At 23.2% G+C, this 25,468-nt stretch overlaps 1 protein-coding gene across 2 annotated transcripts in view; it reads right to left on the reverse strand.

Moving 5' to 3' along the window:
- Positions 1-2,466: 2,466 nt before the first annotated feature.
- LOC129606247 (probable ribonuclease ZC3H12C) overlaps positions 2,467-25,468 on the reverse strand; it is a 64,622-nt gene continuing 41,620 nt past the window's right edge. For both annotated transcript variants that reach the window (XM_055516455.1, XM_055516456.1), the window contains 4 exons: positions 4,435-5,631; positions 4,174-4,370; positions 3,039-4,113; positions 2,467-2,902 (listed from right to left, as the gene is read on the reverse strand). In XM_055516455.1, coding sequence (XP_055372430.1) covers positions 2,630-2,902; positions 3,039-4,113; positions 4,174-4,370; positions 4,435-5,631 — 2,742 coding nt within the window. In that variant the 3' untranslated portion in view covers positions 2,467-2,629. The remainder of the gene's footprint in view (positions 2,903-3,038; positions 4,114-4,173; positions 4,371-4,434; positions 5,632-25,468) is intronic.

Consider the following 25,468-nt stretch of genomic DNA (forward strand, 5'->3'; position numbering starts at 1 on the left):
AAATTATGAATGAAGTAAAAAGTGTTTTTGTTCCATTGTTATTTTTAATTAAAATTTTAAATATATTTAAAATGTTTTTTTTTAAATTACAGTTTTGTAATATAATAATTATATTATTTTAAAATACATATAATATATAATTTCTTATCAGTTAATAATAATTTTTATTTAATGTAAATATGAGTTAGAATAATAATAATATGCCTAATATGATATGTTTTGTAAATATTTTTCATTATAAAACTAATATGTTTTGTTATTTGAATTTTTTCTAATTTATTTTCAATTATAAATGTTTAAAATTTGAAATGTTTGTATGCAATGAACGTTTATAATGCCTAATATTTTTATTCAATCTGTATGCATGGTATGTAAATTTTTTATTTTTATTTCTTTTTTAAACATTTACTACATAATATTTTTTTTTTTATTTATCGTTTTTAAATATTTAATTTATATGTATATAATGTATGGTATATTTTTTTTTAAATTACATTTTTTAAATTACATAAATCATTGTTCATTTTTTTAAATATTGCCATTTATTAAAACATTTAATTTTTTATTTTATGTTTTTTTTTTAATTTTTACAATTTGATTGCTTTTGAAGCATTTAAAATAAAAGAAAATTTCTGTATATTTTTAATTATTTTCTTTTTTATAATATTATGTAAGTAAATTTTGAATGTATACATTTTTAATTTTTTATTAATTATATTACTTGTATTTTGTATAATTTGCTAATTAATACATATTTTTGTATACATAAATTTTATATATGCATTTAAAAAATTTACTTAAAAATTAAATTATTATTCTTTCTTTTTAATAGGAATATTTTTTATTATTTTACTAATTATATGAAAAAAAAATTTAGTATTACAATAACAATTCGTTTTTACAAAAAACTATTTATTATTTATAATTTTTTTGATAAAAATAAAAAAAAATTGTATGTATATATAAAATGGGGTGTTTATGTAATATAACAATAATAATTTATAATCAGGGTTTTTTTTTTATACTGGTATATTTTTTTTCTATCTTTATTTATAATTGTTTTAATTAAATTGTGTAAAATGATTTTGTACACTATAAAGAAAATAAAATATTTTCATTTTATACCAAATTTTAAGCATTAAAAAATGTATTTTATCATAATTATTACACTGAGATACAGGTTAAGAAATACATCTATAGCACAAAAATAAGATTATTGGAACAAATGCTAGTTATTAATATAAATTGAAAAAATTATATTTTTATAAATGGAATTGATGCTTTTGTATTTTAAACATAGAAACTTTAGGTTTCAATTAGAGTTTAAATAACATTATTGGATTTTGGATTAAATTGTATTGGTATAATATAGAAAATTGTTTTGTGAATATGCAATTAAAATTCTATTATTTGTGAAGTATATGAAATATAATGTTTGCTTGATAAGAAGTAATAATGTTAAATAAAACAAAAGTTAATACAATATTTTGGAATTCTTTTAGACAAACAGGTAAATAATTTGATTTAATATTTTCTTTCTAAATATATTGTATTTAGTATAAAAACAGTTCTTTCACTATAAAACAAATTTAAGAACAATATCAATTTAGGAAATTATTCGTTAACATAATTCGAACTTCCGGAATTTTAGTTAATGTAATTAACATCAATTTTTTTTTATATCTTTCAATATGCAATAGTTTTCATTTATTATTTTAATAACTTTTATCTGATATTTTTTTTTTTCAAATATAAACGCGACATTCTCATTTATCAATACAAAGAATGAAAACATTCTACAAATATATTTTATATAGTATATATTCAAAATTTGTACTGGATTATGGGATGCTTTAAATACAAGACAAAAGTGTTAAAAGCGTGTATGATCTGCATATTTTTAATTTATAGTTTAATTTTAGATTGCACAAAAAAATATCAATTTTTTTTTAGAAATAATTTTTGATTTTATTTTGCGTTAGACAAATCATCTTCTTTACTAATGACACATACAAATTTTAGGAAATAATTCTTATTAAAATACTTGTTTTTAGAAATTTCATTATATTGATTTTGTTTTAGTTTTCTATAATTGCATTAAAAGTAGTATAAAATGTATCGGTTAATTTTATAAAATTACGTATTTATAGAAATGTTTTTTATTGTAATAATTATCGGAAAAATGTTGATGTAGCGTTAACTTGAAGATTTTCTTGTTGAATGTTATTATTAATAGAATATTTATTTTCATTTATTTTTGATCAAATTTTAACTTATATGCTTATATTTTAATAGAAAATTTCATTCCATTCATTAAAATAAACTGTTATACAGTTTCTTAGTAAAAAGAAAAACATAAAAAAGTGTGAAAAAAATAATAAAATTTAATTAATATTAGTTTAAATATGAAAAATAAAATTTGAAATTTGTTAACATTTATTTTATATTATTCTATTTTTTTTTTATAACTATTCATATTATAAACATATACATAAATGTATACATTTGAACGTATATTATAATAATATACGCATAATTAATCTAAATATGTAATGATAATATTGTATATTTTTATAAAATAATAATTTTCACTTTCTAACGATGATTCTAAAGTTTATTAGTTTCCAAATTAAATTTTTGGAAACATATTTAAGATGGCAGCACATATTGTTTGAGGATTAGTCTCATCTGGATACATTTGCATAACAGTCTGAACTTGTTCTTCTGGAAAAATGCTTGCTAAATGATAATGCAATCGACGACGTTGATCTTGTGCAGCTAAAACAGTTGCAGGAGCATGATGTGGCCACAAATTGATTTGAGGCTCAGATGATGATGCTGGAGGTGGTCCACTTTGCCATGGACGTGATGGATCTGGTGCTGATGCAATACGTGTTAAACTCTAAAATTACGCAATGAAAAAAGTATTAATGACACAAAAATATATGTATATATATATATATATATATATATATTGAAAAATCTTTCTTAATTTAGATAAAATACCAACATTTTGCAAAATTTGTTTAGATTTTTACCTGATGTAAATCCCATTGTGCTGCTGGGTGATGTGAACGTGGTCCACTTAAAGATGGTGCTAATGGCCTATGCGGTGAGTGTGATTGTGCTGGTGACGGTACTAGTGGTGATGGACTATTTGGTCCACTAACACCACTTGTCGTACCGATTGGCGTCATACAGCGTTGTAATTGATATATTCTAGGATCACAACCAGCTGCATTCAAAGTGAGCTGGCGTCTTAATTTTCTATGCAAATTAACAGATTCATCTAAAACTAAACTATTATCTGATTGTGATGTTAATTGTTGTGATGTAATTCCACATTGTTGTTGTTGTTGTGGATTTTGTTGACTAACTTGTAGTGGTGTATTAGGTGTATTCCATAAAGATTGAAAATTCGAAATTGGTGTACTTTGAATTTTTTGTTGTTGTGATTGTGATTGTGGTGGCTGTGCAGCTGGTGTTCCACTTAATGAATGTGCAAAGGTTTCTCGTGATATATTTTCAATGCTATGGGATTTCGGAAAGCTACTAATACTAGCAGGGTGATGACCACTAGTAGTATGATTTCCAGTTCCGCCTAAATTTGTGTCTAATACATGACAGCAAGACGGATCCCATGCTGTGGGGATCTGTTGCTGTCCTATATTAGAATTCAAAGAATTCTTTTGATTATTTAAGTTGGGTTGTTGTTGTTGCTGCTGTTGTGTTTGCGGAGGTATAGAACAATCTGGTGCACCAGATCTTGTTCTACATAATGCTGTTTTCCTAGATACACGCTCTGCTGTATTGGATCCAGGCAATCCACCTCCTGCAGCTGGTGATATGGATGGCGAAGAAGATGCTGATTGGCTCGAATCAACAACATTACTTGTACAACTAAGTGGAACGCTAAGAGATTTACCTTGAACGGGAGTTCTAGATGCATCGGCGGATGAGTTGCGTGCAGATAAATGACGTGCTGCGTGTTCTGACAGACGTTCTGTTACAGATTTATGTGGACCTAATCCCCGTTCAGGATGATGAAATTTACATTTATTACCATATGTACATTTTTTACCATATGGACAAGGAGGTGGCGGATCTCCTTTCCTACAAATAAAGTTTTTATAAAAACAAAAATATCAAAAATTTCACATTGAGTTTTCTTACTTGGGTTGAATTCTCAGAAAATTATCTAGGGTCGGTCCAGACCTTCCCAATGGATCGTCAGGTGGCATAAAACGATCATTGACGAATGAATACATCAAAACGCGTTCCTCAACCACTTTTTTAAATTCAGAACTTTCCTGAACTAAATCTCTATAGTTGTCATTTGAAACAACAATGCCATCGTTTTCAACAGCCAACTGAAAAGTTTATAAAATTTTAATTTATGTCTATTTTAATGGTCATTTATCTTTAAATTTTTACCTTCAAAATATAACGATCGTCATAACACACCATACGTTTACCACCAACTAACCTTGATGGAGTAAAAACAAGCATCCTCTCTCTTTCTAATTCATTTAAAATATCTTGATCTTTAATTGGATTATCAGGTCTAGAACTTTCCTTTCGCCATTTCGGCACAAATACCGTAATATCTTTATGGCCACGATTTTTAAACCAATCAACACATAATTTTATTCCTCGACACGAGAAGACTTCTTTATTGCCATGAGACATAGCAACATTACTACCATCTATAACTATTGGACGTAAACCATTCATTGGATGATTTGATATTGATGATGGATCATCACTACTAAAACTACTATTGCCTAAATGTAAATTATGTTGATGATGATGAGAATGTAGAGCAGCAAAATGTGATGGGATTCCAACAGCAACATTAGTTGGATTACAACTTGTCAAATCATTGTTACCACTACCAACAATAATCGCTGAATTATTAGTACCAGTACTTCCAGTTCCGGTTAATAATGGTAAACCGGTAACAACTTGTGAACAAGAACCAATACCACTAACGCTATTTATATTGCCAGTAGGTACAGGTGATAAACATTCAGCTGTTGGTGAATCACATATAAAATCACCTTTATTGGCCCCAAGTTTAATTAGTTCAGCTAATAACTCATTTTGAGCTGGATCTGGTCCTAAACGGGCTAAAGCTGCTTGGACTAGACGTTCAGTATAACCAAGTTTAAGTGCAAATTCAACACGTGCTGTATAACCAGGTGATTTTTCTGGTAATTGATGCTGTAACGATTGTTGACTTGTTATTCCTGATGCTTGTGGTGCACCAGTTGCTGTTGTTACATATTCAGCAAATTCTTGACCAAGAGTATCACTTGTTGTTCTCGATACTTGTTCATGCTCATCATTTGATGATGTTGTTCCACTAACAGTTGTATGGAAATAATTTAGTGGTTGTTGTTGCTGTTGTTGTTGTTGATGATGACGTAATTGTTGATGAAATTGTTGCTGTTGCTGTGAAGTAATTTGTTGTTTGTGTACATTATATTTTGTTTGCTGATGTTGTGATTGTACATGTTGTTGATGATGTTGATGATGATGATGATGCTGTTGTGTTGTATCATCATTATCACAATCTGAATCATAACTTGAATCTTCAGCTTCATTTAGTGCTAAACTTTCAATGTAACGCTAAAAATAGACAATAAAAAAAAGATAAGAAATCCAATTAGATTTTAGTAATTTTAAATTTGATATTGTTTTTAAAATATTTTTTAAAGTAAATCAATATTTGGACGATTAAATACATTTGAATTTTGAATCTATAAATGTAAATGTTTATAACAGTTTAGTACACGAAATCAATTGCAATATTATTTGACACCCGAAATAAAAGACCAAGTTTTAAAGATCTTTGTCGAAATCTTCTTAATAAATCAATTCTAAGTGTATATAAAAGCTAGACTCCAGTATTAATTAAATTATTTTACTCATAACTTATTCAATTCGTATATGTAATTAATATGCGCCATTGGTCTTACATAAAATGACGAAATAAAAAAAATAAGAAAAACAATAAAAGAATATCTAGTTTTTTCTTTCCTATCGCTGTCTAAAGAACAAAAAGGCAAAAAAATAAAAACATTTTTGTTTAAAATAATTTTACCTATAAATTTTAAAGCTTTTTAAAAATCGAATATTATTATTTTTGGGAAGTTGTTGTTGGTTGCTGCTATTGTTATTCCTATGTTATTGTATTGTGATAATTTCGATGTTTTAACAATATTTTAATATAAAAAATACAATAATTTGAAACACGTGCCGTGAATGGCCAGGTCATAAACATAAATTAATGATTAGTAAATTTTTTTTTTTATTTTTTGTGATTTTTAAAAAGTTTTGAGAAGACAAGTGGTAAAACTAGCTACAGATAGCTTAGATAGTTAAAAATTAGCAAAAAAAACAAATAACAAAAAATAACTTGTTAACTTTTGAATATTTTCAATAAAAATCTATAAATATTAACTAGTATTCGATTTGGAAGGTTTTTTCGTTCATAATTTTTTTTCTGGTTAAAGTTTCTCTTTTTTAGAGTTCAAAAATCCTTTTTCAGTCATCTTTCTATTTTTAAGCGTTGCTACAAGTTTTGAAATTCGTTTTGTTTTTTTTTTCTTCTTATTTTTATTTTGTGTATTCAATTCACATAATTTTTTTTTTCGATATTATAAACTTTTATTTCTGTTGTTTTTTTCTTTGTGTGTTTTTGCATATATTTTTTGGAAATGGTTTGACGTATGTTATATTCACATATATGGTTGAAATACTTGGTTGAAATCTTATAGTATAATGAGGAGGGTGAAAGAGAGAGAAAAGAAACTCAAACATGATATCAAAATTCAAAAAATATTAATTGAATTTAAAAATGACTTTGATACTAACGATTATTAAAAAAAAAATAAAAAAATTTACTATAGTTAGTAATTCAATGAATTTGCTATTAATCGTTTTTTTTTGGTATTATGAATTTTGTCTTTTCCCATAAATAGTCAAAAAAAAAAATAAATAAATTGTTAACAGGAACTAAATTGCAATATGAGAAAAAATTCTTGTAAAAAAATTAAGGCAAATATCAATATTAAAGAGGTTAAATAAAATTGTGGTTTTTCAATTTTTATTTAATTTTCTATTAAGCATTTGAGCTGTGGTAAGTTGATTGATAAATTGTGTGTGAACCGAAGTCACTGTATATGTGCAATTACATCACAATTCTTAATGACTAGAAAAATATTTTGTTTTGAAAAGAGACGGTTTCAATTAATATTTTGCGAATAATAATGCAAGTTCTAAGGCAAATTTGTACTTACATAAAAAAAATTGAGTTCAGAGCTTCATTTTTAAAATTTCGGGCCTTTCTATTTATGATTTGTATTTAAATGATAAAATAAAAATTATAAAGAAATATTCTATATATTGTGTAGATGCGTTCTCCTCAGTGATGGGATGCTATTCAAAAATTTTGTAATTAGCAAAATAACTTACAAAAAACTTCAATACCGTCGGATAATTCGCCATCACGTTAAGTGTTATACATTTATATATTGTACTGTTGTTCACAGATAAATTTATCAAATCAATTTTCTTTAAGTGTAACTAACAATATATAAAAAAATTTAAATTGTATAGGTAACAGTTTAAGAGAATATGATGCAGCATCTTATTATGTATATGAACATAAAAGTATCAAAATTAAAACAAGTGATATTTTGCATTGTTCGGGTCACTCTAAATCACTATTTATGCATGTATGTGTAAAAAGAGCGTGAATATTTATATTGCTCAATAAACAAATTCCAGAATTTTGAATAATTTTTCGAATCCTGCTGACAATTTTAAAATTTTAGATATAAAATAATTGTTTGAAACCGGAAAAAATCTTTGCTCAATAAACAAATTCCAGAATTTTGAATAATTTTTCGAATCCTGCTGACAATTTTAAAATTTTAGATATAAAATAATTGTTTGAAACCGGAAATTTATGAAAAATAAATAAATTTAAAAGCAATGCAATAATTTTTTTAAAATTTTGTTTTTTCATCTTATTTATTCAATTTTAATTTTTTGCTAGAGTTTTGTTTTAAATGATCATGTTTTTAAATGCCACCCCCAATTAATTTTAAATTTTTTATTATTCTTTTAATCCAATCAAAGATTTATTTTATTTTTATATTAAGTAAATAAACAAGAAGTTATAATATAAATTTTAAGACCGTAACATAAAATTAAGAAAAAAAATCTCGTTTGATTTCCTTGATTTTTGTTTATCAATTTGGTTTGTCATTTTCTTATTTGTTTTATTTTCTTTTTTCTATTCACATACACATTTGTACATATATTTAAGCTACATCTTTATATGGTCGATTATTTTTTCTTCTTCACGATTCTGACAGAACAACTTTGTTTTCAATCAATTTGAAATTCAACCAAAATGAAAATGGAATGACAAAAAAAATGTATTTGCGAAATAAATGTGCGCTTGTTTCAATTTGTAGAGAATTTTTTTTTCAAAATAATATTGTGCTTTTTTATTATAATTAAATTTACGGTGTCATTTAAGGGTACTAGGTACAACAGCATCCAAACTCAAAAGCAATAGTTAAACATTTATTTCGATAGGTGGCTAACATTTTTAAATGGCACTGATTTTACATAAAATAAGCGTCATGTTTTCAATACAAAATTAACAGGTTAGTTTTTAATGATATACTCGTAGAACAGGATATCAGTACAAAATATTAGTCCATTTACAAAACTGCTCCGGAATATTTTGTAATATCATATCATCAACCAACACAACCCTAAAATTGGTTTCAATTCCTTTTCGAATTAAGATTTATCAAAATCGGACATTAAAATTCAGAATTGTTAATAAATAAATTTCCGAATAGAATTGATTACAAAATCATGAAATTCCATTATGAAATTTAAAATAAAGCTTTTTTTATAGAGGAATTCTTATTACGAATTGAGATTTTACTTAATGTATAATACTTAGGGAATTTACACAAATACATCATGAAAATTTCTATTACTTAATAATTTTTTTAGAAAAATTCTTAATTAATTCATGAAATTTTTAAGCCAATCAATGATTTTTTTTATTCTGCTTAAAAATAATTTATTGAAATTACTGAAATTTTATTCTGTCTATATGATAACATAGCAGTTTTCTTAAATGAAATCACTATTGTACGTAATATAATTAAGTAATTTCAATAAACGTTGAATAAAAAGGGAAATGTGTTATATCACAATAGTAATACACAGTGATTTAAAAGAAAATGCTGCAGTTTCTGTTGCATTACTGGTGTTTGAGTAAGTAGTAGTGTTTTGATTTCCAAATAGTTCTTCAGTTTTATAAAATTTTAAAACACAGGCATTTCAATTAAAACGCCCTTCATTAATTAACTCATAATATTTGATTGTAATAATAAATTAATTGTAAACTTCAAAATATGTAAATTTTTTGATTATGATGGCACCTGTATAACAAAATATAATATGTACTTATATATATATATATATGTATGCACATTTTAGAAATTACAATGTGAACGTTTACAATAGAAAAAAATTTACGATATTACCTTCAATAATTTTTATAATTTTATATAATACATTTATACTTACATACACACATACGCTTATTTTATGAAATATTTAAATATTCAACACTTGAATATTTTATTTTGATTTTATTTTGTTGTAGTTATTTACTCAGGTGTAGGTGAATTAATATTTTTTATTGTATTGAAGATAAATTATATTTTACTTCCGGTTCAAAGTATTTATGTATAGTAGTTTTAGTATAAAACAATAAAATTTTCAGTGATAATATCTACTTAATAAAAAAAAATAACATATTATTAAATAAATAACATAATTTTACAAAATTCTTAGAACGGTTTATTGGTTAGTTTATGAAATGATCGTGTGAAGTAGGACTTATCTTATGTAATTAAAATACAGCCTGGGCCGTATTACATCAACAACTTTTATTTTTACTTTTTAACTTCTTTACTTTACATTTAATTGGTAGTTTGACTCCTGGTGCAGTTGAAGCTTTGCAGATTTTTTAAATAATTCTGAGGTGCTATATGACCCTTTAGAAACATACAATTTTACACTAAAAGACAAATTACAAAAAAAATTTCTTATTTCGTATTTAATACTTTGGGTCTTACAATGCGAACATAAAAAAAACCTTACATTGAGTCTCACGTGTGTCACGAGTTAACATTCGAATAAATATTCGTAAAATTACTTAATTTAGAGAAATTATATAAATTCTTCTTTGACAGAAACTAAATTTGTTCCGCCGTTACTTACCGTTTCTATTTCACCAGGCTTTTCGAAACATTATAGGTATGTTCACGAGTAATGCACATAGGACTCGATGCGTTAAAATTTGATATCGGAAAGTTAATGTTTAAAAGTTTATATTATATAAGTATATGGTTACATATTGCTAAATCAGAAATCTAGCTGATGTAATAAATTTTTTTTTATTTGTAAATTGCAATTGAATGAATCTTATTATAAAATGCAAATTTTACAATCTTAAATATTATTTAATAGGTAATTGTTTTAATATTCAATTGTTAAGTATAAGGTTGATGTATTTTTTTCTTTTCAAGAATTTCAATTTAAAAACCTTATAATATCTACAGTATTGCGAACCATATTCTTTATATTTTTAAATATTTTGAGGAATTTCACGTATATTTATGTGTACCCAAAAGTATTTATTTTATGTTTTAAGAATTAAAACGGATATTAATAGTGACTAAGATTTTGATTGCAAACTCCATAAATGTTTTTGTTTTAATTTGAATGTGTTATACGAAGATGACAAATAAATACCACGCAGGTATATATGAAAGTATTAAAATATATAAAATCTCAGAATATAAAAACAAACGCTGGAGTTTATATTACACATTTATTTATTCTTAAAACTTAAATATTACTACTGCTAATGCGTGAGTATACAAATTAATAATACAAATTTACAGTCACTAGAGTATAATATTTAATTACCCTTTTCAAAAATATCTTGCAACTGTTTGAGGGAATTGATTAATTTCCCAAGAGAATTGAGAAATATTTATAAAATTTAAAATTTTAATATTTCAAAGTTTCAGTGGAAAAATATTTGAAAATTTTCTAAAGTAATTTGTTGTAAAATTAATTACGTTATTTTTTTTAATAAATGTATTTAGAAAATCAAAATAAATTAATGGATCAATGTTGTATAACATTTAGGAATTTTGTTTAAATTAAATTATTTATAAATAACAATTTATTATACACTGATTTTGAACTCTCATTGTAAATAAATCATTATAGTTTTAATTTATTAATATGTGTATGATATTATGAGAAAAACTACAAGGTTAATGTACAAAATAAATGATATAAATATGAGTATTACCACATGTATAGGGTATCCGTTAAATATAGCAAAGTTTTACGAAAAGTTTATATACACTATGAAACTTTTGTTTCAGTTCAGCTCAGTATATTTAAACTCATATTTAATTAATATCTTGATAAATAGAGATAAATATTGAATTTAAACTAATTGTGTAAATCACGACAGTATTTTTTAAAACATCCCATTGAAAATTAGAGCTTCTTCACGAAAAACAAAAGGTACACAAATCCGAGCGTTTGCAATTTGTAAATGGTTTTACGGAATGAATGGTGTTTCGGCGTTCAAATATAATTTTGAGCATTTACTTTACAATTAACATTTCTAATACAAAAACACGTTCACTGATGAAACACTCACTACACATTATGTATTTATTTAATTAATTATAAAATTTAATATCACAATTTGTTAAAAATTTGCTTTTAACAATTTTTCTAATTAAATAAATATAAGTATATGTATAATAAATATATTGTTTTATAACACATATATAAAACAATTTATATTAATTGTAATTTTATTTCGAATAAATTAATTTGTTCTTTTTTTTTGTTTGCTTAATGTGTCTAATAAATAGGTGTGATGTTTAGATAATATTGTGTAAAATCGAAAATTAAGTCAAATTGAAAATTATATAAAATTTATTTTCCTATCGGTAAATTTGCTTTTTTAACACATTAATAAGTAATTATGTAAATAAAATAAAGGTTACTCACATAAATGTGTTTAATTTAATAACAATATTTTGTAATAATTGACAAATATTGAATTTTCTTGCCGTACTATTATACTACACAATATATTATGAAATAATTTGTATTTTTTTTATTTTAATACAAAAATAAAATAATTGTTCAAATTGTAATAAATATTTACCTATAGTAGAAAATATTTTAAAAAATCAACTTATTAGGTGACATTTAAAGGCATAAATTACCAGAATTTTAATCCAAATTCAAGAAAAATATTTGACAATTCAATCAACTTGTTAACACTCATAAAATTAAAATTGTATGTGCGAAAAAATAATTATAAAACAATAACCCTAAAAATATTTTTATAATTTGGAAACTCACCAATACTATAAAAATATAATTTTTATTGCAAAAACAATTTGTTCAAATTTTTCTTTTACAATAAACTATGGTAATAAAATGAATACTGAGGAAACACAAAAATAAATAATATTTTTTATATTACACAAAAATATTTAGTAAATTCAGAGACACAGCAAATCATTTCTATTTCGAGAATAACCAATAAATTTTCGAATATTATAAGAGAATAAGTGAATTAATTAAATTTTTCAATTTATAAAAATTGATCATACAAATTTTAATCGCACTGCAAAATTATATCGTAATATTTATTTTCAGAACACATTTAATCGACAATGATTTTATTTGATTTTTGTTTCTGATCTTATAAAACTAGTTGTATGACGTCTGAGGTTTTACTCAGTCATATGTATGTTAGTCTAACATAATATTGTAAGTTGAAAAGTAAGTTTATTTTTAATTGAGGTACGATATAAAATTGAATTTTTGAAAGATACTTTTTGTTGACTTCAATTCAATATCTTTGTGACGCATGTGACACATATTTATATATCAAGATTTAACATATACAAGCGCAAGATTTAACATATATGCAAAGTAAGCATTTGCAATAAGCGCCCGAAAACAGGGCCGTTGTTGAAAATTCAAAAAAAAAAAAAATTTTAAAAGGTCAAAACTTTTTGCAATTTTTGTATTAAGTGTTTTCCAAAAATTTTTTTTTATATATTTACTAACATAGCAAAACCAAAAGCTGAAACTTTAATTCCAAGCCTTAATTTTATGACTAATCTTGCATTTGTCATTATAAGGGCACAAGAAAGTGATTTATTATGCCCAATGTGTAATGTTTGTCGCATATTGTTAATTGATTTGAATGCAGAGGGAGTTGTACTTTTTGGAAACCACATGGAAAAAGTCAGAACCGGACCTATACATACATATAAAAAATATACATACATATATGTATGTATGTGCTGAACCCAAATTTTTTAAAATAATCATGTTTAATTTGATTTTAACAAAAAAAAAAAAAATCATTTTTTATTTTAAAGACAATACTTATAAAATTTATTTTTTTATAAATTATATTAGAAATAACTGTTTTAACTCGTAAATAGCTGAAATCACGTAAAATTCTTTTATTAAATGCAACATTTATTCCGGTTTTCCATAATAATTTTCAGTGTACGCATTCAAAGTCTACATTTATAGCGCAAAACTTTGAAAAAAAAAAATTCAATCACAAATATGAAAATATCTTAGTATCTTTTAAATTAAAATTTACGCGTTTATTGAATGTACATACTTACATACATACACAATAACTTTTAATTTATTTCAAATATAGCGAAATGTAAAAGTAAAACAGGAAATAAAAAAAAACCATACATACATACATAAATCAAATAAGAAATAGAAAATTTCACGTTTTTATTACATAAAAGTGGTTTTGGAATAACTTGCAATTGTCCAAAGAAAAAAACAAAAAAAAATGACATTCAGACATTGAGTTATTTCAGTTATTTTGCTTTTAATCTCACATGAATTTGCGAACGTAGGCATATTTTGGCGAAACTTTAGGTCACTCACTTACATACATACATACTTTGTTTTGACTAATTTGAGAAAAATAAATTTCGGGAAAATCCGAAAAATTATAAAAAAAAAATAATAATTTTTGTTTTTTTTTTTTTTTTGCGCAATAACAAATTACGTACGAGCGTTCAAGAAATTTTTATTTCGATTTCATTTTTATGCAATTTCTTTTTCGGAAATCCCATTTCACTCTCATAAACTATGTACATAATAATAAGTATGAATGTATGTGTATGCATATTGAGTCGCGGTTTTCGTCATTTCCTCAATATTCAATTGGTAGTTAATTAAAATTATGTCTACAAATTATAAATTATATTTTCATTATATAACTTAATATACATATTTCAGCATAAATATAACTTTAAACTAAATTTTACGACAATAGCAATAACCATACAAAGTTTTGCAAATTAACACACTAGATTGTTTTAGCTTTTCCGGATTTGTTTTTTTAAAATTACATAATTAATTCTTTTGTTTTTGTAAATATGTATAAGTATAGCTGCTATATCAAAAATGAAAGAAAGTAAAATTTATGAACTCAAAACTATTTTGGATTATAACAATGCTGCATTGATAATATTTGATTATTTGTTTTACATTGCCAAAAAAAAAGACGACTAATGCTATAATTTTTGAGTAATTTGTGGTTGTTTTGATTTTAATGTTACAATTCAAGATATTAATGTGTCTAGGTATGAGTATTTGCCCACATATGTAACAAGTAAAGGTTGATTTTATTACAGAATTATTGCATTTGAAGCAGACCACATCCTGTCATTTGTCATTCCTTGAAACTAATCGAGTATGGTTAATGTAGATAAGTGAAAAAAAAATTATATTCTTTGCGGTCTTAATTTCACTAAAATTTGCACAAAGCCAACCATTAAAACAAAAAAAAGAATTATATTTTAAGATTTTAGTTTTAGAAATTTTCCAAAATTTTGCGTTTTTCTTTCATATTTTTTCTTCATATTTTAAAGGATGGTCAAGAAAATTATCGCGACAGACGTATTTTTATTCCAAAATTACTTAATTTTCTACTCTTTTGGGTAATATGGTGTATTATTTATGTGGAACCAAATTGATAAGTGGCAAGTAATTATGTATAAACATAATGTGTCTGTGAAGTTATTTTAAAATAATTACAAGTATTTTGTTAAATTATATTAAAAATAATTAATTAATTCAATAAATATTTAAACTACAGAATTTAAGCTCATAAGCACCAAATTTTCAAAAAGGCCAATTTATCATAATTTTAACTTATGAATTCATTTCATAAGTAAGTATTCAAAGAAAAATAATAATTTCCAGAATTAAATTGTATATACATACATACATACATATGTATTTGTATAACAATTTAATTTAAATTATGACATAATTAATATTATATGTATGTATAAACAAGTAAGTGTATAAAGCTAACTAGGAAATTATCTAATAATTTTAAAAAGAAAAATACTTTCAAATAATATATTCATTCACATACACGCACATATTATATTCTTAGAAATAGAATAGAATATTACCAATATCTTAAATTTTTCTAAATTTAAATAGTCATTCATTAAAAAAAAAAAAAATAAAATATTCTAGAAATAAATTATATACTAAATAAGTAGTTTATAAATTCTGTAATTGAATTTTATTTTTTTCTTTCTTTCTGTTATACACCCTCATATAAAGTTTGGTATCTAATTAACTATACTAACAATAATGTACATATATTTAATTCTAAAGATATCATATGACATACAAGAACTAAATAGAAAATGACTCATTTAGGTGAAAAAAGAGAAAAAATTATAGAAAAAAAAATGTAGAATAATTACCTATTTTTTCCATCTATTCTAAATTCAACTTTTAATCAGTCAAAAAGATCAAAAATATTGAGATAGAAATTTTATTTTCAATTTCATTTTATTATTTATGACTTCCGAGAGGCAAACAACAAGATTTTATTTTTTTTTTCTTCTTAATTTTTTTTTTTTTGTTAGTATGTCAAAAGAAATTGACTTAATAAATAATAGTAGGTATATTTGCAATAATTTTGCAAAAGTATAAATTAGTAGTAGTTGGTAGATAATGGTAGTTGGCATATGTGTGTATAAAAGGTAGTTGAGTTGACTGCAAAATCTAGATTACTGACATTTTTTTCCTTTTTAAACATTATTTTATTGTTCTGATTATTAACGTTATACTTATTTTGAGGGCTGTTCTATTTGATAGATTTTTGTTTTTCGATTGACATATTGAAATATGATGTCGGTGGGGTGTTGTTATTTTAAGAATTATTAATATTTTATAGAAAAAAAAATAAAACAAATCAAGAAAAAAAACCAAGCAATATAACATTAATGTTGTTCGATATATTTTTTATTCATGTTGCCTTATTGACTAGAAAATACTGGATTTCCGACTGATACCTATAAAATTATATATGTGCATACTTAATAGTATTTTGCGTTCTGAACTTAAAATCTTAGAAGAAATAAATTTTTTTTCTTCTTGCTTGTTTTTATTAATCCGATGGTGTTGATGAAAAAATAAATAAAAATAAAATGTCACCACAAATCAACAATCACTTAAAATATTTAAATACAATATGGTTTTGTAATTAATTTTCAATGAAATAAAGACCAGAATGGGTGAATTTTTATAATAAATGGTATATACTCTTAGTGTGGCTTTTTAATAATTTGTGAAATTATTTTGAATTTCAAAATGTTGATGATAATTTTGAATTAATATTTTGACTAATTTAATTATACAGTTAATATGAGAGCAGAAATTTCTAAGCCTTTTAATCATAGCATTGCAATTTTATCTAGGCATTTCCAGTTAGTTCCATCAACTCAGTTTAGTTTAACACAAAATTAGTTACAGCAATTATGATTTCCAAATTTGTTAGAAAAGTTCAAAATTTAAAGAGATATGAAATAATTCTACGACAAGGAAGCGGAACGCCATATATACGATAAAGTGCTATAATATGTATTTTATCTTTCATTCGGTGCGGTCGGAAGAAATCCAAATAAAGGGTTCCAAATTCTCCAAGGACTATAAACTTAACAGATGCTTATTATGAATATGTATACATTAATATTTTTTTAATTTTACAATTAAATTTATTTCGGCATTATTTCCTTGTATTTATTTTCATGATCTCTTGGACCAATAAGATTTTTTAAACTAAAAAAAAAAACAATTTGCAAAGTGATACGATTTGATTTTTTTTTGTTTTTTATTTTATTGAATGAATATATTTCAATCAGAGATATTGTATATCATGTCCATAAACACATTTTCAATTCAAATGAATGTATATTGTACCTACATACATATGTATTATGTGTATAGTTTTGTAATTACAGAAATTATAACGCGCATTTGAAGTCACGCTTTAAAAATAGCATATTAAATATCAAATCGATTTGTTTTTTTGTTTTTTATACCTTAATGTTGTTATTCGTGCTGTTTTTGATTTTGTTGCTTGTTATTCTCAGATAAAATTTATTAATTTGTTTTTGTTTTTCTTAAATAAAGTTCTCATAATTTTATTTTTCTTTTTATTAATTTTTAATTAACGATTTTTTTTTTCACACGTTTATATGTATGTATATATATACGAGAATATTAAAATATTCATTCATATACAATATTCTCATGAGATTTTTAAATATACCAATTAAATTAATAATAGCAGATTTATTTAATATTAATATTTGTTATGAAAATGTAATTTTAAATTGAGTAATACTTATAGGAGGAAATAAGTTTTTTGAAATATTAGAAAGAATTGAAGTTTAATTGAATTTTCAATTAAAAATTAAAAATTTTAAATGCTAAATTAATTGTATGATGGGAAAATATAGGTAAGCTGGTAAAGACTTAGTCTTTTTTAACCCATAGTGTTTGATGTGGTTTGAATAGATTATGCCTTGTACGACTAAAAACAGGTGATGGAAAAGACAACAATATTTATTGCTTACAAAAGGCATTATTAATCTATTGACTACGGCCTGTTGAGAAATTTTAAATGTTTGACTAATGCTATTTGTTGGTTCATTTTTCCTTTAAGGAAATAATATGCGAAAAAAGAAAACTTTTTCAATTTCTCTTGTTGGCGGTAAAACTTTAACTCTAGTTAAATATTGTTTAATAGGACCATTTTGAATAATAAATAAAATTTTAAAGGTAATTAATTATTAAAATGAAAGTTTAACACAACAATATTTACATACAATGCTATTACATTTAAGATACTATAATTATTAATTTCATGAAATAAAGCTAAAATTTCTTAATTAATCTTAAATATTAATTTTATATTTATAATTATTTCTTTTTTAATTGAAATGTAATATGCTAATTTTGATGTGATTTCGGGATTAATATTTACGTTCTATTGAAATCAGAACTACATACTACGTATATGAAATTATATAATAATCTTTTTAACACTTAAAGTAATGAATTTTAATGGAAAATAAAACATCAATACTTATTTATAGAACTCTACATTTGTTCAATATGAGAAAATGAATATTAAATTTTGAAAATTTAGAGAATTTTTTATTATTTTAATTACAGTCCTATTTATATAATAAATTATATAAAAATATATAATTATAATTTATAATATTTAACTAATTTAATATATTCCATTAAAGAAGTATTTTATTAAATTAGAATTTATGTATTTTGTCCTTGAATCATAACTTAATCAGCAATTAAATAAAATGTTCTTATATTATTCAACAAGTTAAAAAATTTTTACATTAATCCAAAATTATTTTATATACAAATATTGCACATTATATAATAATAATTTATTACGTAATAATTTATTATATTATAATAAATAAGAATTAAATTCTAGATCCAATATTTTTAGATATGTATATATAGGTTTCTTTATTTGTATATACATAGGTATTGTTGTGTTTATATAGATTTTTTAAATCCTGCTCAAATCAAAATTAATTGCAAAACATAAAATTGAATATAATATACAAAATATATTATAATGTTTTTGTAGACAAGAATAGATTATAAATGATTTAAAATTTGATATACAGAGTGTTTCGTATTATTACAATTTATTTCAAGGACAAATGGTGTATGTTCGTTATCGGGTAAGCTATTGAAACAAAATGGGCTCCATACTTTATCTTCAAATAAGCAAATATTAATAATTTCAGAACAATTTAAAATAAATCACCCATCGGGCACTTGTTTTTTTTTTCTCCTTATTTTTTCTCCACTCCTAGAAGGAGCATAGGGCTAATATGATATCATGCACTAGTTTCATAGCGTCATTGAGTTAACTATGTAGGTGATGACTAGCCTGCCGTAGTTTTATTTATATTAATTATTTGAGGTTATTAATTATTTACTGTCTATTTTTCTTAGTTTTTTTTTTTAATATCGAATATTACGAATATTTGAAAATTACTTAATTGTATAACATTGAATATTAATAATATTGAATATAATTGTTATAGTGATCTGATCGGGGTTTGAACCCGAGACCCTTCGGATAAAGGGACCGGTGAAATAACCATTGCATCAATGGTCAGGTTTATGGAGGTAATATTTAAAGGTAATTGATGACTCTTTATTGTTCTATTGACTTTTTATTAATTGGGTTCGAGGTCAAAGCTTTTGTTATTTTGTTTCTTTTTTAGTATCGATGAAACACCCTGTACATATTTTTTTTTTTAATTTATGAATTAATAAAAGATATGTTTAAAATATAAACGAAAGTAAAATTAAAATTTTTTTTTTCTGTTATTTAAGTAATTTGCGTGGGAAATTGTGCAAAATTTACTTATAATAGTTTATTGCACATGTATGTATGTATTTTTGTATGTAATATAAAATGTATAATGTATATAATTGCATGTTAAATTCTTATTTATGAACTAAATACAAATACTGTGCGCAGATTATATTTTCAAAATTAATTTGTATGCAATATTTTAAAACAAATTGCATTATGCAATTAAGTAGATGCCACACACTGTAAATACTATATCGTATAAAATTCATTTATTTGTGAGAATTTATCTTTCGTAATCCCATTTATATTCAATTTTGAGAACATTAATTTTCTAGTAACTACAAATACATATACTTAAGTACATATTGTATTTTTTAACTTTGTATATAGCTAAGAATAATGTTGCATATTTAGTTTTTTACCATCCATAAATTACATTCAAATCAACCATACAGAATTATTTTAATTGACCACCTGTTCTTTGATTATTATATAATTAGATGAAAATTTTTACATGATTTATTCTTTTAATAGAAGGTGTAAAATAAATGTCTGTAAGTATAATGTTAAACGCTATATCTTAAGCACATTGTATGATTCAAAAATGTAACAATGACACTAAGTGTAGGAAAAAAAAAATTATACATTTTTCTTTACAGGCGACGAATATTGTGTTTTTTTTTTTATTACTTAATAGGAAATTCTTGAATATTTCTGTTTAAAAATGAAATTTTGACTCATTTTTTTTATATAAAATAAAAATTCTTAAGCATGTTATTAATATTGATTTAAATACAATATAAAAATGATTTAATCAATCAAAATTCTTTTTCAGAAAAAGAATAACAGGCGAACTTAATAAATCATAGGTACTCGTATGTATGGGTGTCTAAGGTGAATAAGATTATAAATCATCTTCAGGAAGGCAACCGAATCATTCTTATTTAATTCCAATAAATTTTAATAATTTTAAAAGGAAATTAAATTAAAATTAATCTTTCATTAATTTAGTTTTAAAAAGCTTTGTCAGAAATCCTATGAATACACACAGTAAAAATACATAATTGTTTGTATGTAAGTATATAGTATAATTAATTATAGGTAGTTGTCATAATATGACATTTATTTAACATAATAATATTTGTTGTCTATTTATATAACATTATTTGTAATTAATATGCGCCTATAAGTATGTAATTGCATTATAAAATGAATATAATTATGTCAACGATAATTTTAAAATGTTGGTATACTTATAGTTTATGTGAAGTAGAAATAGGTTATCGTTCCTCATTCATGTATATAGTTAAATATGAATCAATAATAATTATGTATAAAAAAATTATGTTTACATAGATAAATGAACCCGTAAATTTTAAAATAATGAAAATATATAAAAATGTCACATTGATTTTTAAAAGTGTGAACAATCTAGTATGGTTAAGAGAGTTCAATAAAATAAAAGAAGTTAAACAAGATTGATAAATTAACGATTCATCTGACATTTTTAATCTTGTGGATATTTTGCCGAAAATTTTTTTGGTAAAAATATTAGTTAACTTCTTTATTTGTTAACATTCTCATTTAAACTTTGTTATTTATGTAAGTAAATGTACTTGGAGAGAATGGCGTTACTTTAATAAATAGTGTAGATCAAAATTCTTGTAAAATTTTACTTGATCTGGTATAAGTATACTATAAAAAATAATTATAAAAAATCATCTTCATAATCTTCGTCTCCAGGACACAATATTAAGAGACAACTGAAAAAATTGTGGTATACCATTCATTTTTTTTATGTGTTCGTACATGACAATCTCATAGTTCATACTCAATTCAGGTATTTGCCTTGGGGATAGCTACACAGGGCAGATACGAGTAAAGCGTATATTTTTATAATTTTGCGGTAAGCGTGATTTTGTTTTTTAGAAAATCGCTATATGTCAAGACTATACTAATGAAAAAGCCCCAAAGAACTCTTAAAACCTTTATTCCTTCGAAATACTTTTGGAAATCATCACTGTTACACTCTATTCGGAAGTTATTCAATTAATTTTTGTCAAAAAATTAAAATCGGAATGCATTTAAACCAGTATACAATTTTTTTTATAATATATATATATATGTATATATGTATATCTTTTATAAAATATATGCATATTGGGTTAACGTTACAAATAACAGTAAAATTTTCATAATGCATATATATATATGTATGTAGGTACCCACAGTAAATGATCATTTGAGTTTAGTATTTTTTAATTTTTATTAAAGTCTTATGGTAAATTTACTTGGATTTATTTTGTTTTCAAATATTTTAATTTTAGTATAAGTAAATTAAATAAAATTTTGTTTTTATTTTTCCATTCTCCTATTTAAATTTCATTCAATATATTTTTTCTATCATTATCTATCTGGTCAGTTTTTTTTTTTTTTTTTTAATTTTTCTTTCTTGTTTTTCAACTATTTATAGTATAATATTTTTTATTATTTATTAATTTTATTTCTCACGTATATTTTTCATATATATATTGTATATATATAGTATATGTATAGTATATATAGAGAAGGAATACTTATTGTATAAGATACTTAATATTTTAAAGTTAGTTTTAAAATAAACACGGATGTTGTTCACAATTATTAGCATCTCAAATACACACAAAAAATTATAAAAAAATATTTAAATAATAAAAAAAAAAATTTATCGCATATAGTGGTAAAGTTGTGCGGAATCGCGATTAAAAAAAAAATTTTTTTTTTCTTCTGCTTTTTCTCATTACGAGTATAAAATTTTTAAACCCCAACGAATTTATTTAAATTGTATGCAGATTTAAATTTCACGTTTTTAATATTTTTAATTATTGGTAATGGTAATTTAATTATATTCAATTTTCAGTAAGTAGGCCTCTTTGTTAAGTTTGAGTTGAAAATTTTGGAAATGATTATTTTTTGTTTTCAATTTTCAATTTTATTATAGCAATTTGATAACATGGCTAAATAGATCAATGATTTAGCATTATGCAGCTCATAATATTGTTTTTATTTTAGGCCAAAAATTCCCACATTTCATTATTAAAGAATTTTAATTCCTTTAGTTAAGTTTTTTTATATTAAATTCAATGAAATTTAAGAAGATTTTAAGTACATTTGCATTTTTAAAATGATCGAAATTAAAATAATATTGTGAATAATTTTTGTCTTGCCGTCTCATATTTTATGCAGTAGATTTTCATTATTTCTAATAGAAATTTAATTTCATCTAAAATATCAAATCTCTACTACTCATAAAAGTCCTTTTAACCCGGAATCATCTTACTTATAAAAAATTGTATCTTATTATTGACAGAACTAATAATAATATTTTCACTTGTTCTTATTTCCACCTATATACTATATTATAATGAGGTGTATACATTTAGAGAAATATGTACAAATTATATTATTATATATTAAATACAATATTCATATAGACCTATACATAAAGAAAACAAAAATGACGTACATTATTAATAATTATCAACATAATATACTCATCTTGAATAATAATTACAAAAATGTACTTACATTTGTATGTATATACACATATGTAGGTACGTAATCATATACAAAATATAAAAAAAAAATATAATTATATAGAGGGAGATGAATACAACATAAGTAATAATAAGAAATGTAATGATAACATTAAATTAATAATTTTATAATGAAAAAAAAAACAAAATTACTTATTAAGTTAATCAATTTTAACATACTTAATTTACACACATTATTTATTATGTACGTGCATATAAATAAGTATAAGATCCGTATATTGTGAGTAAGTATTAACGATAGTGAAAATTATAATGATAATGATTGTATAAAATGACGTTCATTGTTGTAGAAGTCGGATAGAAGTCAAAGATTAAAATATAAATAATTGAACCAAATAAATATTGTTGAATACACACACACAAAAAACAACAAAATAAATATATAAATAAACGAAAATAAAGAATAAAAATTGAATGGTCACGTTGAAAAAAAATTATTATATTGTATTTTTTGAAAGGTAGTAAAAGTATAACGAAATTAATGTTGAATTCTCGTTTAATGAAAATATCAAAATGAGAGAAGAATAAAGAAGATTCATCAAAAGATCTTACAGGATATTTACATTTCAAGTTAAAAAAATATATTGTTTACGTCGCAGTTTACTTAAATATAGTAAACAAAATATACATACTTATATATTTTTTTTTGAATTATGCAAATTTTTAATATTTACATGAAAGAATTTTTTATACTTTGTATTTATGAATTTGTACTTTGTATTTCCGTGTTGATTTCGAAATTTTTTAATTATCATATTATAATAGTAATAAATAAATGAAAAATATGATGAAAGAAATTAATAATTTATTTTTATTTTAAATATTTAAATAGATGTTAATCATAAATGTTGTACAAAGCATTATAAAATATGAATAAAATGAATCACTAAAATATTTCTAATTAAATGCTTCATTTTTTAAATTTTAATCAGCATTTTAGGGGTGTAAATAACAAATGTTAAATTATTCAAGTAATTCCAAAAATAATAAATTAATGGTAGGGCAAGACTTAAACCTCAACTGTTTTAATTGATAGAGAATTGGGTTAAAGCATACATCAGCCAGCTTCGAAATTGTGTATGAAAATTGAAAAAAATCAAAATTTTTTAAAATATTAATTATAAAAATTGAGATTATTTTACCAGGACTTGGTAAGATTATCCTCAAACAACAGAAGTACATAGTGTTATAAAAATTTATATTTTGAACCAAAATATTTCTTGACAGAACAATCATTTATATCATATTTCACAGAACAATTATTTTATCATCAATTGGACATATAATTTTGGCATAAATAACTTAGACAACTAGGGCGTCTATCCCATCATTTTACTCACCTTAATATATAAAGGTTTTATTGCGCCGCATTTTTTTACTCACCGGGAGATAGGAAAATTATTAATGCATAGTATTTTCATTAAAGTGTAATGAAAGTAACAAGTTTATTCGGCAACCTAAAATTATAACTAATATTTTGAGTAAAAAAGAGTGAAAATTCAATTGAAAAAATGAGAAATTTTATTGAAAAAAATTGCATTATAACAAATTGACTGAAATAGTGAGATACACAAATTTTTGTTTTAGTAAAGTAGATTGATATAAAAATAGAACAGTTGAGCTCAAGTATGGCATTAATTGATTAATTTAAAAAAAAAGGAATGTTTAATCTCACTGATTTTTAATATTTGTAGAACGTAATCAAAATCTTACAATAATTATTGAAAAAAAAATATTGTATATAAGTAAAACAAGATTTTATTTCATTATGAAACTAATGAGATATCAGCATCTTAAATATGAACAAAAAAACGGAAAGTACCATCACCTGTTAGCGCACTCTACATTTTTTAATCTTTTAATTAATTTTATTAGATTTTTTTTTGCTTATCAATTCCGTGTTGGCTTGTTTTTTTTTTCATACTTTCGTTCTTTATTTATTTATTTATAATCATTGTTTTTTGTTTGCTTCATTCAGTTTGTTATACGA

This window comes from Condylostylus longicornis, unplaced genomic scaffold (genome assembly GCF_029603195.1).
Source record: "Condylostylus longicornis isolate FDR11 unplaced genomic scaffold, ASM2960319v2 ptg000018l, whole genome shotgun sequence".
NCBI lineage: Eukaryota > Metazoa > Arthropoda > Insecta > Diptera > Dolichopodidae > Condylostylus > Condylostylus longicornis.